Genomic DNA, 14,495 nt, shown 5'->3' with positions numbered 1-14,495 from the left:
GGAAGTTTTCAACTATAATCTCTACAAATATTTTCTCAGTCCATTTCTTTTTCTCTTCTTCTGTGACCCCTATAATTCGCATGTTGGTGTGTTTAATGTCCCTGAGGTCTCTGAGACTGTCCTCTATTCTTTTCATTCCTTTTTCTTTTTTCTGCTCTGTGGTTGTTATTTCCATTATTTTATCTTCCAGGTCACTTATCCATTCTTCTGCCTCAGTTATTCTGCTGTTAATTCCTTCTAGAGAATTTTTAATTTCATTTATTGTGTTGTTCATCATTGTTTGCTTGCTCTTTCGTTCTTCTAGGTCCTTGTTGAATGTTTCTTGTATTTTCTCCATTGTACTTGCAAGATTTTGGATCATCTTTACTATCTTTACTCTGAATTCTTTTTCAGGTAGACTGCCTATTTCCTCTTCATTTGTTTGGTCTGGTGGGTTTTTACCTTGCTCCTTCATCTGCTTTGTGTTTCTCTGTCTTCTCATTTTGCTTAACCGGATGTGTTTGGGGTCTCCTTTTTGCAGGCTGCAGGTTCATAGTTCCCTTTGTTTTTGGTATCTGCCCCCAGTGGGTAAGGTTGGTTCAATGGGTTGTGTAGGCTTCCTGGTGGAGGGGACTGGTGCTGTGTTCTAGTGGCTGAGGCTAGATCTTTTCTTTCTGGTGGGAAGGACTATGTCCAGTGGTGTGTTTTGGGGTGTGTGTGAACTTTTTATGATTTTAGGCAGCTTCTCTGCTAGTGGGTGGTGCTGTGTTCCTGTCTTACTGGTTGTTTTGCATGGGGTGTCCAACACTGGAGCTTCCTGGTCATTGAGAGAAACTTTGTCTTAGCATTGAGATGGAAATCAGTGGGAGAACTCTTGCTGATTGATCTTATGAGGGGCTCTTAGGTCTCTGGTGGACCACTGTCCTGAACTCGGCTCTCCCAACTCAGAAGCTCAGGTCTGACACCCGGCCAGAGAACCAAGACCCTGTCAGCCACACAGCTCAGAAGAAAAGTGAGAAAAGAAAAAAGAAACCCTAAAGTTATTAAAGTAAAAAAAAAATTTTAAATATTATTATAATAAAATTAAGTAATTAATAAAAAGAAGGAAGACAGCAACTAAACCAATAAACTAATCCACCAATTATAAGAAGTGCTAGAAACTATAGTAAAAAACAACAGACTGACAGAACCCTAGGAGAAATGGTAAAAGCAAACCTATACAGACAAAATCACACAAAGGAGCATATACATACACACTCACAAAAATGGAAAAAGGAAAAAACAAACAAACAAAATACATATATATATATATAAGGAAGAGAGAAACCAAATCAATAAACGAATCTACCAATGGTAATAAGCTCTAAATACTAAACTAAGATAAACATAATATTAGAAACAAATTAGACATAGAAAGAAAACCCCAATTCTATAGTTGCTCCCAAAGTCCACTACCTCAGTTTTGGGAGGATTCATTGTCTATTCAGGTGTTCCACTGATGCAGGGTACATCAAGTTGATTGTGGAGATTTAATCCGCTGCTCCTGAGGCTGCTGGGAGAAATTTCCCTTTCTCTTCTTTGTTCACAGAGCTCCTGGGATTCTGCTTTGGAGTTGGCCCCACCTCTGCATGTAGGTCACCCTCTGGCGTCTGTTGTTCGCCCAGGCAGGGTGGGGTTAAAGGATCAGGTGATTAGGGGGCTCTGGCTCACTCAGGCCGGGGGGTGGGAGGGGTACAGAATGCAGGGCGAGCCTGTGGTGGCAGAGGCCCGCAGTGACATTGCCACAGCCTGAGGTGTGCTGTGTGTTCTCTTGAGGAAGTTGTCCCTGGATCACAGGACCCTAGCAGTGGCGGGCTGCACAGCCTCCTGGGATGGGTGGTGTAGATAGTGACCTGTGCTTGCACACAGGATTCTTGGTGCCTGCAGCAGCAGTGTTAGCGTTTCATGCCCGTCTCTGATGTATGCACTGATAACTGAGGCTCACACCAGTCTCTGAAGCTCGTTTAGGTGGTGCTCTGAATCCTCTCTCCTCACACACCCTTTTGGGAAGTCTGAGGTCTTCTGCCAGTGTTCAGTAGGTGTTGTGTAGGAGTTGTTTCACATGTAGATGTATTTTTGATGTATTTGTGGGGAGGAAAGTGTTCTCCACGTCTTACTCCTCTGCCCTCTTAAAGGTCCTCTGCCTCTAGTGTATTTTTATTTTCATTATTGTGTTGTTCAGCTCTGTTTGTTCTTTAGTTTTTCTAGGTGTTTGTTAAACTTTTCTTGTATCTTCTCGATCCATGCCTCCATTCTTTTTCTGTGATCTTGGATCATCTTTACTATCATTACTTTGAATACTTTTTTAGACAGATTGCTTATCTCCTCTTCATCTAGTTGTTCTTGTAGGTTTTTTTCTTGTTCTTTAGCCTGCAACATATTTCTTTGTCATCTCATTTTGTCAGACTTATTTTGTTTGTGGTCTCCTTTTCACAGGCTGCAGGATTGTACTTCCTCTTGCTTCTGTTGTCTGCTGCCTGGTGGGTGAGGTTGGTCCATTGGCTTTTGCTGTTATCCCGTTGGTAAGGTGTTTGATTGGTGTTGTGGTGATCAGAGCCTGCCCTGGATATTGAGAGGACCTCCCCTTTGCTCCCAGTGGCTGTTACTGCCCTGTGAGGGGTGGGGTCTTCTCTATTTGTTGGAGTAGAGGTCCCTAGATCTTTTTCTTTGCTGTGATTCTGATCTGCGGTGTGATGTGAAGTATGTGGGATTGGAGGACTCCCACTGAGAGAGAAGCTAATGAGTGTTCCTCCTCTGGAGGTGTTCACTGTGAATGTGCTCTTTTGTGTCCCCTTTCATCCGTTGTGTGGACTCACAAAGTACACTGTTGTTGGCACTGCTCTTGGTCCCACCTTAACTGTGGGTATGCCAGCAATTGGCCCTGGTGACTCTCAGGCATTCTTTTCACCCAGTCACTGGCACAGATCCACTGAGGTCAGTTCCTAGGACTGCAGCATTCATTCACCTGGACCTGCCATGGGAGCTATGGAGGCTGCTCAGACTCTGGTCTGGCACATTCCCCGTGTGTACATGCCCACAAATCCCACAGCTACTAGTGCCATATCCATCCAAGTGCAGGAGTTCTTCTTGTCCTTTTGGATGTTTCACAGGTGCTGAATTTAGGAAGCCATCAGCAGAGGTGTAACTCCACAGTTCATTCAGCTCCGAGGAGAGATTTCAGCTCTTCTTCCTTAGTCACACAACCCCTGGCTCTCAGTGGTGGTTTCAGCCCCTACTCTGGGTGGATTTCCTAGTGGTGGGAGCTATCCCTCTCCTTCTGGGACAGTGGGGCAGATCCGGACACCCACTGTCAGATTTCCCTGTAGCGAGAGCTATCCACATGCTCCCTGGATAGTGGGGCAGGTCCTGGCACCCGCTGATGAATTTCCTAGTAGTGAGAGGTTTCTGTGTGCTCCTGGGACAGCGGGTGAAGTCCTAGCACACGCTGACAGTCCCAGCACCCACTGGTGGATTTCCTTGTAGTGAGAGCTATCAGGGCACTCCTGAGACAGTCAGATGGGTTCCAGTGTCTGCCTGTGGGTCTGGAAGAGGTGGCCAGTGCCTGCCTCTGGAGACCAAGATGGAGGTGGTGACTCACGCCCACCCTGAGAACTCCTCTAGGCAGTGTCCTGTTGACTGGGAGCACTCATAGGGAAAGAAGCTTGTGGTCACATCCCTCTCCTCATGCACCTCCCAATAATGGTGCCTTGTTTCTCTGGTTGGCCAAGGCTTCTTCATGGTATACTTTCAGTTGCCACTGCCTGACCTCTTCAGGCTGCTTCCACACCTAACCCTGGTCCTCTCCCTGGGACCGAACTTCGGAGTCTGAGCTTAAGCACCCAACTCCCACCCTCACCAACAGAGGAGTGTTTCAGATTGGGGAGTGCAGGGTGGCAGTTCCAGCCCTCTGTGCAGGTTACTCTCCATTTTGCCTTACACGAACTGGTTGTTTGCTCTCCCCTCTTAGGCTCCGAAACTCCCCCTTCATCCAGTCTGATCTCTCCACTGGTGAGCAGACTTTCCAAGGTGCGGGAATCTTTCTTCTTTCCCAGTTCCCTCCCTGTCCTGATTCCTTTTTTTTTCCTTTTGTCTTATCAGGTTATGTGGAGGTTTTCTTGTCTTTTCGGAAGTTTGAGGTCTTCTGTCAGCTCTGTTTTGTAGTTTGTGTCTCTCGAGGAATTGGTGCATGTCATCTAAGTTATCAAGTTTTCTTGGCATAAAATTGTCATAATACTCCTTTATTATGTTTTCAAGACAAAGTATCTCCTTTAAAATTTTAAAAATTGAGATATAATTAACTTATAACATTATTTTAGTTTTGGATGTACAAAATAATGATTCACTATGTGTATACTGCTAAATGATCACCACAATAAGTCTAGTTAACACCCGTCACCATCCATAATTACAAATTTTTTTCTTGTGATGAGAACGTTTTAAGATCTAATCTTTTAGCAACTTTCAATTATCCAATACAGTATTATTAACTATAGTCACCACACTGTTCATTACATCCCCAGGACTTATTTATTTTATAACTGGAAGTTTGTACTTTTTGACCACTTTCACCCATTTTGCCCACTCTCACCCCCCACCTCTAGCAACCATCAATATATTCTCTTTATCTATGAGTTCATTTGTTTTAGATTCCATGTATAAGTGAGAGAATATGGTATTTGTCTTTCTCTCTCTGACTTATTTCACTTTGTTTAATGCACTCAAGGTCCGTCCATGCTGTCATAAATGGTAGGATTTCCTTCATTTTTGGCTGAATAATATTCTAGTGTGGGGCGGGGTGGTGGTGGGATGAATTGGGAGATTGGGATTGACATATATACACTAATATGTATAAAATAGATAACTAACAAGAACCAGCTGTATTTTTTAAAAATAAACAAAATTTTTTAAAAACTAAAAAGAATATTCCAGTATGTGTGTAAATATATGTATATATATATTATACATTTATTATATATATAATATTTTATTTATCCATTCTAATATTGATGGACACTTACATTGATTCCATGTCTTGACTATTGTAAATAATGCCACAGTGGACATGAGGGTGTAGATATATTATAGTGTTTTCATTTCCTCTTGATAAATACCCAGAAGTGACATTGCTGGATCATATGCTAGTTCTATTTTTAATTTTTTAAGGACTCTCCATACTGTTTTCCATAGTGGCTGCACCAGTTTGCATTTGCACCAACAGTGCACAAGTGTTCCCTTTTCTCCACATCTTGCCAACACTTGCTATTTCTTGTCTTATTGATAATAGCCGTTCTAAGACATGTGTGAGGTGATAGCTTCTCTTTCTTAATATCAGTTAATTGTGTGCTCTTTCTTTGCTAACTAGTCTGCTTAGAACTATATCAATTTTAGTGATATTTTAAATGTTCTTTCATTATTGTTTTTATCTATTTTATTGGCTTATTGGGTATATTACTTTCTTATAATTGGTATAAGTTTTAAAGTATTCTTTTTTATCTTATCACAGTCTATCTTCAAATAATATACCTCATCACATGTAGCATACAAACTTTATGGTAGTATACTTCCATTTCCCCTTCATGATTTTTTGCTATTTTTTTCATTTATATGTACTTTTTTTAGTCCAAATTTTTTTATTGAGGTATAGTTGATCTACAATATTAAATAAGTTTTAAGTACACTATGTAGTGATTCACAATTTTAAAGTATATTCTATTTTTAGTTACTATAAAGTATTGGCTATATTCCCTGTTTTGTACAATATATCCTTACAGCTTATTTCATTTTATTTTTTTAACATCTTTAATGGAATATAATTGCTTTACAATGGTGTGTTAGTTTCTGCTGTATAACAAAGTGAATCAGCTATACATAAACATATATCTCTATATCTCCTCCCTCTTGCATCTCCCTCCTATCCTCCCTATCCCACCCCTCTAGGTGGATACAAAGCACCAAGCTGATCTCCCTGTGCTATGTGGCTGCTTCCTACTAGCTATCTATTTTACATTTGATAGTGTATATATGTCCATGCCACTCTCTCACTTCGTCTCAGCTGACCCTTCCCCCTCCCCGTGTCCTCAAGTCCATTCTCTACCTCTGCATCTTTATTCCTGTTCTGCTCCTAGGTTCTTCAGTACAATTTTTTTTTAGATTCCATATATATGTGTTAGCATACGGTATTTGTTTTCCTCTTTCTGACTTACTTTGTATGACAGACTCTACGTCCATCCACCTCACTACAAATAACTCAATTTCGTTTCTTTTTATGGCTGAGTAATATCCCATTGAATATACATGCCACATCTTCTTTATCCATTCATCTGTCGATGGACACTTAGGTTGCTTCCATGTCCTGGCTATTGTAAACAGAGCTGCAATAAACATTGTGATACATGACTCTTTTTGAATTATGGTTTTCTTGGTGTATATGCCCAGTAGTGGGATTGCTGGGTCGTATGGTAGCTCTATTTTTAGTTTTTAAGGAACCTCCATACTTTTCTTCATAGTGGCTCTATCAATTTACATTCCCAACAACAGTGCAAGAGTGTTCTCTTTTCTCCACACCCTCTCCAGCATTTATTGTTTGTAGATTATTTTGATGATGGCCATTCTGACTGGTGTGAGGTGATACCTCATTGTAGTTTTGATTTGCATTTCTCAAATGATTAGTGACGTTGAGCATCCTTTCATGTGTTTGTTGGCAATCTGTATATCTTCTTTGGAGAAATGTCTATTTAGGTCTTCTGCCCATTTTTGGATTGGGTTGTTTGTTTTTTGAAATTGAGCTGCATGAGCTGCTTTTAAATATTGGAGATTAATCCTTTGTCAGTTGCTTCATTAGCAAATATTTTCTCCCATTCTGAGGGTTGTCTTTTGGTGTTATGTTTTCCTTTGCTGTGCAAAAGCTTTTAAGTTTCATTAGGTCCCATTTGTTTATTTTTGTTTTTATTTCCATTTCTCTAGGTGGTGGGTCAAAAAAGATCTTGCTGTGATGTATGGCATAGAATGTTCTGCCTATGTTTTCCTCTAAGAATTTTATAGTGTCTGGCCTTACCTTTAGGTCTTTAATCCATTTTGAGTTTATTGTTGTGTATGGTGTTAAGCAGTGTTCTAATTTCATTCTTTTACATGCACTGTCCAGTTTTCCCAGCACCACTTATTGAAGAGGCTGTCTTTTCTCCATTGTATATTATTGCCTCCTTTATCAATGATAAGGTGGCCACATATGTGTGGGTTCATCTCTGGGCTTTCTATCCTGTTCCATTGATCTATCTTTCTGTTTTTGTGCCAGTACCATACTGTCTTGATGACTGTAGCTTTGTAGTATAGTCTGAAGTCAGGGAGCCTGATTCGTCCAGCTCCGTTTTTCTGTCTCAAGATTCCTTTGGCTATTTGGGATCTTTTGTGTTTCCATACAAATTGTGAAATATTTTGTTCTAGTTCTGTGAAAAATGCCATTGGTAATTTTTCTCACTACTAAGGTGATAGTCTTTTGTAGTATTTGCCTGATGCCCTCTGGTATTAGGAGGTCTTTCCACTCTGGTTAGTGGAACACAGATTGGAGTTCCCTTTACTATGTGAACTCCAGGAATTTGAAGAGTGCTCTTTTTCAGTGCTTCTTTCCCTAGCCTCAGTAGCTTTTTCACAAGCCTATACTGATCAGTGCTCACCCAAGGACTTGTGGGGGAACTCTCTACAGATCCCATGACCTCTCTCCAACTATGTAGCTCTCTCCTGTCTGGTATTCTGCTCCACATATTCTGACTCCAGGCCATGAGCTAGGCACTTGTAGTGCTCATGTCATTTGCTTCCCTTCTCTGGGATCACTGTATTGTGCAGCCAGTGGTCCATTATTGCCAGAAGCAAAAGTACTTCCCTCTTACTCTCTTGAAAATAGCCGTAGTAAATCTTTGTACCACTGAGAGGTGATTTTCTTTTTAGAAAGAGTTAAAAGTCATTCAAAGCCAAATTAATTAAATAAGGAGGATCAAATTAGGAGTGACTAAAAAGTAATGAGAGTTATTTTCTTGTCCAGCTTGTAAACTAACTTTTTTTTTCTATATAGGTACAGGTCACAATATCCTATCTTAGGCCTCCTGTATGATGACTATGAATATATACCACCAGGTAGTGACACACAGACTATTGTGATTGAGAAAATAGAAGACAAATGGACTTGTGTAAGTTCACTTGGGCATTTTTCGAGTATATAATTAGGGAGAAAAAAATCCTAAGGCCATTGTGTTGTGTTAGCAGAGTTTCTCAACCTCAGCACTATTAACATTTTGGGCTGGATAATTTGATGTGGGGGGACTTCCCTGCACATTGTAGGACATTCTAAAATGACGTAGAATCTCACTTTTAACACTATGAAAATGACAGTCTTTGTCTTGTTATGTTAAAAACTTCTTAGGTACTGAAAGCAGGTAAAACTAATCCATGGTTATTAAAGTCAGGAAGTGGTTGGTTATCATCAAGGTCGGGTACTGATTGGAAGGAAACAAAAGGAGGACTACTGGGGTACTAATAATATGCTGTTTCTTGATCTGAGTGATAGTTGCATATACATGTTCAGTTTGGGAAAATTCATTTAGTTGTACACCTATATGTGCACTTTTCCTATGTTTATTATACTTCAATAAAAGTCTTAAAATGCTTAAGTATATCATGATGAGCAATAGATAAATGTATGTCAATCAATTATTCTGTACAACCTTTTGAGGAAATTTTTAAATGTAGATTTATCATTAATAAAATACTACAGATGTATAACTAATAAATTACTACAGATGTAGTTAATAAAATTAAATATCTGTTAAATAACTCACTTTAAAAAAATTATCTTTTGGTTGAACAAGCTCAAATATTTGAATAAACCAAAAAATTCAGAAAGTTGATAGCTCTGAAGCACTTCTCTGACTACAATAAAGCCATCAATCTTGTATACATGATTATCTATCATCAGTGAAAGCAACCAACACTTAGTAATCCTAAGATAAAAATTTAAGCTTTGAAATATATTGTGCTTCTTAGGTCATTAATTAGTTGAGAATTATTTATTACTAATTATTAATTGACAAAGGGTGCTTTGTGGCCCAAGAACCAGTTGAGCAACAAGAGAAAGTCAGCATAGGATTTAAAATTTGTCACTCAAAGTTTATTTGATTCTGAAATTTAATACTGAGAAGCAATTGCTGCTACTAACCACATGTGTCTCAGAGGTGGCATCAATGTGAAGACCTACCAAATAAAGGGTCTACAGAATAATAGTCATTACTTCTCCTTTCATTAACAGCATACAGCAATGAACATCAAACTCAATATCTGAAGGAACTAGATACTGATAGCAAATTCAAAATATATTTAAGTAAATTCACAGATGATAGATCTGTACTTATTAACAGAGACTTTTGGACATATTTAACTTCTAACTATGACACCAAGGAGTAAATCTACTCACATCTCCCTCCCTTGTGCTTAAAATCATTTGAAACATATACTTTGGCTAAAGTCAGACAAACCATTGTTTCATTGAATATACATATAAAAACTGCCCAAACTGTGCCATACATTTCCCTTGGTATTATTCATATCAATTTAAATCATTTTTACAACTGTGTGCATACAATTACAATGTTTTAAATTAATTATAACCCATTCTAAACTGACTTTTTTTTTTCTTTTCTAGCCGTGAATGAATCTCCAACTCAAAGGAAATTTTTTTGTCTTCATTAGTACTTTGTTATTTTTCCATAACTAAAGCCAATCAATATTTTGAACCAAGCTACTACCCAGGAAGTCTAATGGAATTAATTAGATATACAGATGAGAGTTTCTCCAACCATTTATAAGGCCTGAATCCTTTCTATCACATTTTTGTATTCAGTATAGCAACACACCACTTTTTTTTTAACATCTTTATTGGAGTATAATTGCTTTACAAGGGACACCACTTTTAAAACTCAATTACAGGCACTGTAGGACTTAATCCACTATTTTTCAATAGGGTGCTTCCTAGACACTGAATTAACTTTGTTGGGGTAGAGATTTTACAAGTTATTCCATTAGAAGATTTTTCTATGATATTAGATGTGCAATTTAGCTACAAGAGTAAATACTGTGTTTTAACAACAACAAAAAGCAATACTATTGAATTAAAAACAACAGTTTAGTGCATGGTATATACAGCATATATTTGCTTTTCTCACATTAGACTTTGTGAATAAAAGAGGTGATTTATTACATGCTATTCATACCTCTTGGAGACAGAACTAAATCAAAGGTGATGATTAATTTCATTTAGCAGGGAAGTGGGAAGCATATTTTTTAAAATACCTAAATCCACTAAATTGTACATTATGCTATTATGGTTCTAAGTACATATCAGTAGCTTGGCAAATCTGTTCTTTTGAAGCATATCATCCCCAAATGAGCCCAACCACTTCCTTAAAAACCTGTAACACTGGGCTTCCCTGGTGGTGCAGTGGTTGAGAGTCCGCCTGCCAATACAGGGGACACGGGTTCATGCCCTGGTCCAGGAAGATCCCACATGCCGCAGAGCGGCTGGGCCCATGAGCCATGGCCGTTGAGCCTGCGCATCCAGAGCCTGTGCTCCGCAACAGGAGAGGCCAGAACAGTGAGAGGCCCACATACCGCAAAAAGACAGAGAAACAAACAAAAAACCTGTAACACTACTATTATAGTAACTGGTGGAAGGAAGGTGGGCTTTTTTTTTTTATAGCAGTAGACAAAACAACATTGAAATACTGTGTAAAAGCTTAAGGAATAAAAATAACGAAAACAAATACTTGATACGCGTATTCTACTTGGGAGAGACTTTATAGTAGAATATTTAATGTACTTAGAAGTTGGTTGATTAATTGGGTTCTAATGACCTTACTAAAAGTGAACTAAAGTATTTTCTAAATACAGTAGTAGATAAGAATAAATTTTTAAAATGTCAAGGCCTTTGGTTAAAGTTAAGAATTAGCAAAAATTAAACTGTTTGCATTTGACAAAGTATAGATTAAGATAACAAATAAATTTGGGTTTACATGTGAATGAGATTTTGCACTGAAATGTCTCTGCAAGTAACTATATAGAATTCTGTCATTCCTTATAATTATATTCTAATAATTATCCATTATATTAAGAAACTGTTAAGACAGCAACATATAAGGCACTACATGAGATCAAACCACAAATGAAGAGAGAAAATGCTTTTAATACTTATGTAAATATCCAAATAAGTCTTGATATGAAGCTAAAAGCCTTATTTTATTTTACTACCTCAACTAAAATGTTAAGCTTGAGAACATCCTGGCGGTCCAGTGGTTAAGACTCTGCCCTTCCACTGCAGGGGGCAAGGGTTTGATCCCTGGTTGGGGAACTAATATCTTCCATGCCATGCAGTGTGGCCAAAAAAAGAAAATATATTAAAAAATATTAAATGTTAAGCTCTATAATGTGGATTGATACAATTCCAGTCTTATTAGTTATTTTGTGATAGAAAATGTTAATATTCTTCATGAGCTATGTAGTCCTTACATTTTTTCCCTTGGTGTAAGAACAGGGTAGTTTCTCCTCTGCTAACTACTCATGTGTAACTGTAATTATGCCATGTTATCTACCCATTGCATATAAGTGAAAGTTTTTAGTAGCTTGATAGAAAAGTGCCACCATAACTGTCTGAAAATTAGAACAAGTGTGATTTTCCTAAAATACTCTTAAATAAAAATAAGTGTCCAAAATTTGGGATAGTTAAGAAGTCAGCACTTCATTGGCTCACTTGATCCATGCATAGTGAGAAATGGGGGTCATAACAAGGTGCTTATTATACTTAACAAAGTTAAATGTATGTATTTCTTTTCCAATTTTTGATTAAGCTCAATAGAAATACTAGTGATTTTTTCCTCTCACAAGTTTCGCACAGCTTATCTCTGAAAATTGCAAAGATATTGTTGGATGAGGAATGCCTGTTTATCTAATTTCTATTCCCAGCATATTTTGCTTTAGATGTTGAATAAAATGGAGACTGTGCAATGACATGCAAAGTAATTTGTTTAAGTGTGTAAATAAAATATATATCTGTATGGTCTTTGTGGAAGTCCTAGTAGGAAACATGCGGAATGGAGTTTTAGCTTAGCTGTATACTTTTGTCAGGAAGTTATTATCATGTGAATGTTTATGTTAGAGCTAACAAGCACCACTATAAAAATAATCCTGATGTGGACTACTAGAGACAGCAGTTTAACATAGTTGGACCTCTGGTTGATGCAGGTTTCTGCTTTAAATGAGAATTTATTTGCTTACAAACCTAGTCTTCTAAGTTCTGTAATTCTCTAAGTTCATAACTAGATGCCATAAAGCATTCTTCCTTTCTTTGTAATGGGGCTTTAACTGTTACACTTTGTCTTTACACAAACAGTACAAAAGGAAAAAAATAAAGCTCAAAAAATTGCATGTCACCACCCAATTTAGATCACTTTAACAAAAAGCCATTCCCACTTCTTTCCTGTTATAATCTACAAAGATAACATGTAGACATAATTCCCTCGAAAGTAAATAATAAGCCATGAAAAGACTTCCCTACAAGGTCTCTCTCTCCCACCACACACCATTACTGAATTTATTGGATTTCCATAGTACTTTTTTGTCCAATAAAAAAGTGCAACGTATTTCAAGCCCAACCTAGGATAAATAAAATATATTTTTTAAAAACAAAGAATGGAATAAACAACTACATCTGTCTTATAAAACCATTAATCTTTAGTGACAAAATAAGACATACTGCTTTTGAGTCTACAAAGGAAGACTGGAATCGTTGTATGACATAATTATAATACATGATAGCCAGGCAGTCTTGGTAATCTTGGGTTGGTCTCTTGTAGATGAGATGTTAAGTCCAGTTCTTAATCTCTGCTGTTTTCCTTCAAAAATTCTTAAAAAGCTGTCTGGGATTTACTTCAAATTAAGCCAGTGAGAGAAGGGGGCATCAAAATAAACCAATGAGAGGCAGGTTGGTGAAAGCAGGAGTGAGGAAGAGTAAAAGTGAAACAAAATTGGCCATAAGGTGATGATTGCTGAAGCTGGGTAATGGCTGTATGGGGATTCATTATATTGTATGTGGTTGAAGATATTTTACAATAAAAGTTATCTGTCATACTACATCTATCATACATATCTTTAAGGGAAGGCCAAGGTTCAAACTGGTGGTTGTCCTGTATGAGACGTGAATTGGAGAAGTCTACCTGAATAATTCTAAATATTTTCCTGTCCATCATGGTATAGGCCGCATAGAAGTGACAATCAGACAAATTCATCTGCACATAATGACCCTAATGACCCTGGACTGTCCTGGAAAAGTGCTTTTTTTTTTCTTTTGTTTGTAACATGGGCTGAATTCTCATGTGTTCTATCTTGGCTGTTTTTTTCTTTTGTTTGTAACATGGGCTGAATTCTTATGTGTCCATCTTGGCTGTTTTCTAGGCCCAATTTATAAGAAAGAAAATCCATTTGCTTTTCTCCAGCACCACTGTGACCACGAACAACTGGAATAACCTCTTCACATGGCTGCCTGCTTCCTCTGGTCCCTGTACAATACATTCCTCACACAGCCTCTACAGTGATCTTCAAAACGTAAATCACATCATATCACTCCTTTCCTTAAAACCCTCCAATGACTTCCCATTTCAAATTCTCACAGGTCTCATCCCTTATCAGTCTCCCTTCACCATGATCCAGCCAAAGCTGGTACCATTTCAGGTTGTTCGCATTTGCATGTGTGTTTCTCTGCCTTGAATGCTCTTGCACTTGCATAAGATTTTCATGACTGGTTCTTTCCTGCCACTCATGTCTCAGCTCAAATGCCAAGTCTTCAGTATGGATCTCCTCTATGTACTCACCCACAGATATTTGTTTAAGCAAAGTTGGCAAAGTGTACGGGAATTACACTGGGGGCTTTGTCTAACACCTTACTGTTTCTATGGTGGTAACACATTGGGGGCTTGCTAGAAATGCAGAATTGTAGGCTCCGGCCTGCACCTATGGAATTAGTATATTTTAACAAGATCCCTAGATGAACTCTATAGAATTAAAGCTTAAAGCACCGGTCTAACATGTAATGGCTAACAGATTCCTTCTTTTTCTCTTAGTGATCATTAAAGAATAACCCAATTGACAAAGAGTCTTAGCAATAGTGCTATATATTCTATCCAGGTACATGGATTCTACTGAATGCTGACTAGTTTGAATACAGCACGTTATTTTTACGCTCATTTGCAGAAATATTTCCCAAATACTTGATTTAATACTTTTCCTTTTGAATGTATATTGGTCTATTGGGAATATAATTAGATTCATTTTTCAGGATTGTGTTACTTAAGCAGGTTAAGAATTTTTAGTTTCCTCTGTAATACTAAGTCTCAAGTCTTAAGATGGGCAACTTTAAAGCATTCCATCACGGTTTTAGCAAAAAC

At 37.9% G+C, this 14,495-nt stretch overlaps 1 protein-coding gene and 1 long non-coding RNA gene across 2 annotated transcripts in view; one reads left to right on the top strand and one right to left on the bottom strand.

Moving 5' to 3' along the window:
* POF1B (POF1B actin binding protein) overlaps window positions 1-9,712 on the top strand; it is a gene marked incomplete at both ends in the record, with an annotated part of 99,815 nt that extends 90,103 nt beyond the window's left edge. Inside the window, 2 exon segments of the mRNA XM_082864384.1 lie at window positions 8,084-8,198; window positions 9,707-9,712. Coding sequence (XP_082720510.1) covers window positions 8,084-8,198; window positions 9,707-9,712 — 121 coding nt within the window.
* LOC309977891 overlaps window positions 1-14,495 on the bottom strand; it is a 1,160,683-nt gene that overhangs the window by 162,119 nt on the left and 984,069 nt on the right. The window lies entirely within an intron of this gene.

The sequence above is a fragment of the Leucopleurus acutus genome, assembly GCF_964270905.1.
Source record: "Leucopleurus acutus genome assembly, chromosome: X".
NCBI lineage: Eukaryota > Metazoa > Chordata > Mammalia > Artiodactyla > Delphinidae > Leucopleurus > Leucopleurus acutus.
Note: the sequence above shows the minus strand (reverse complement) of the source record. Positions and strands in the feature narration are given on the sequence as shown.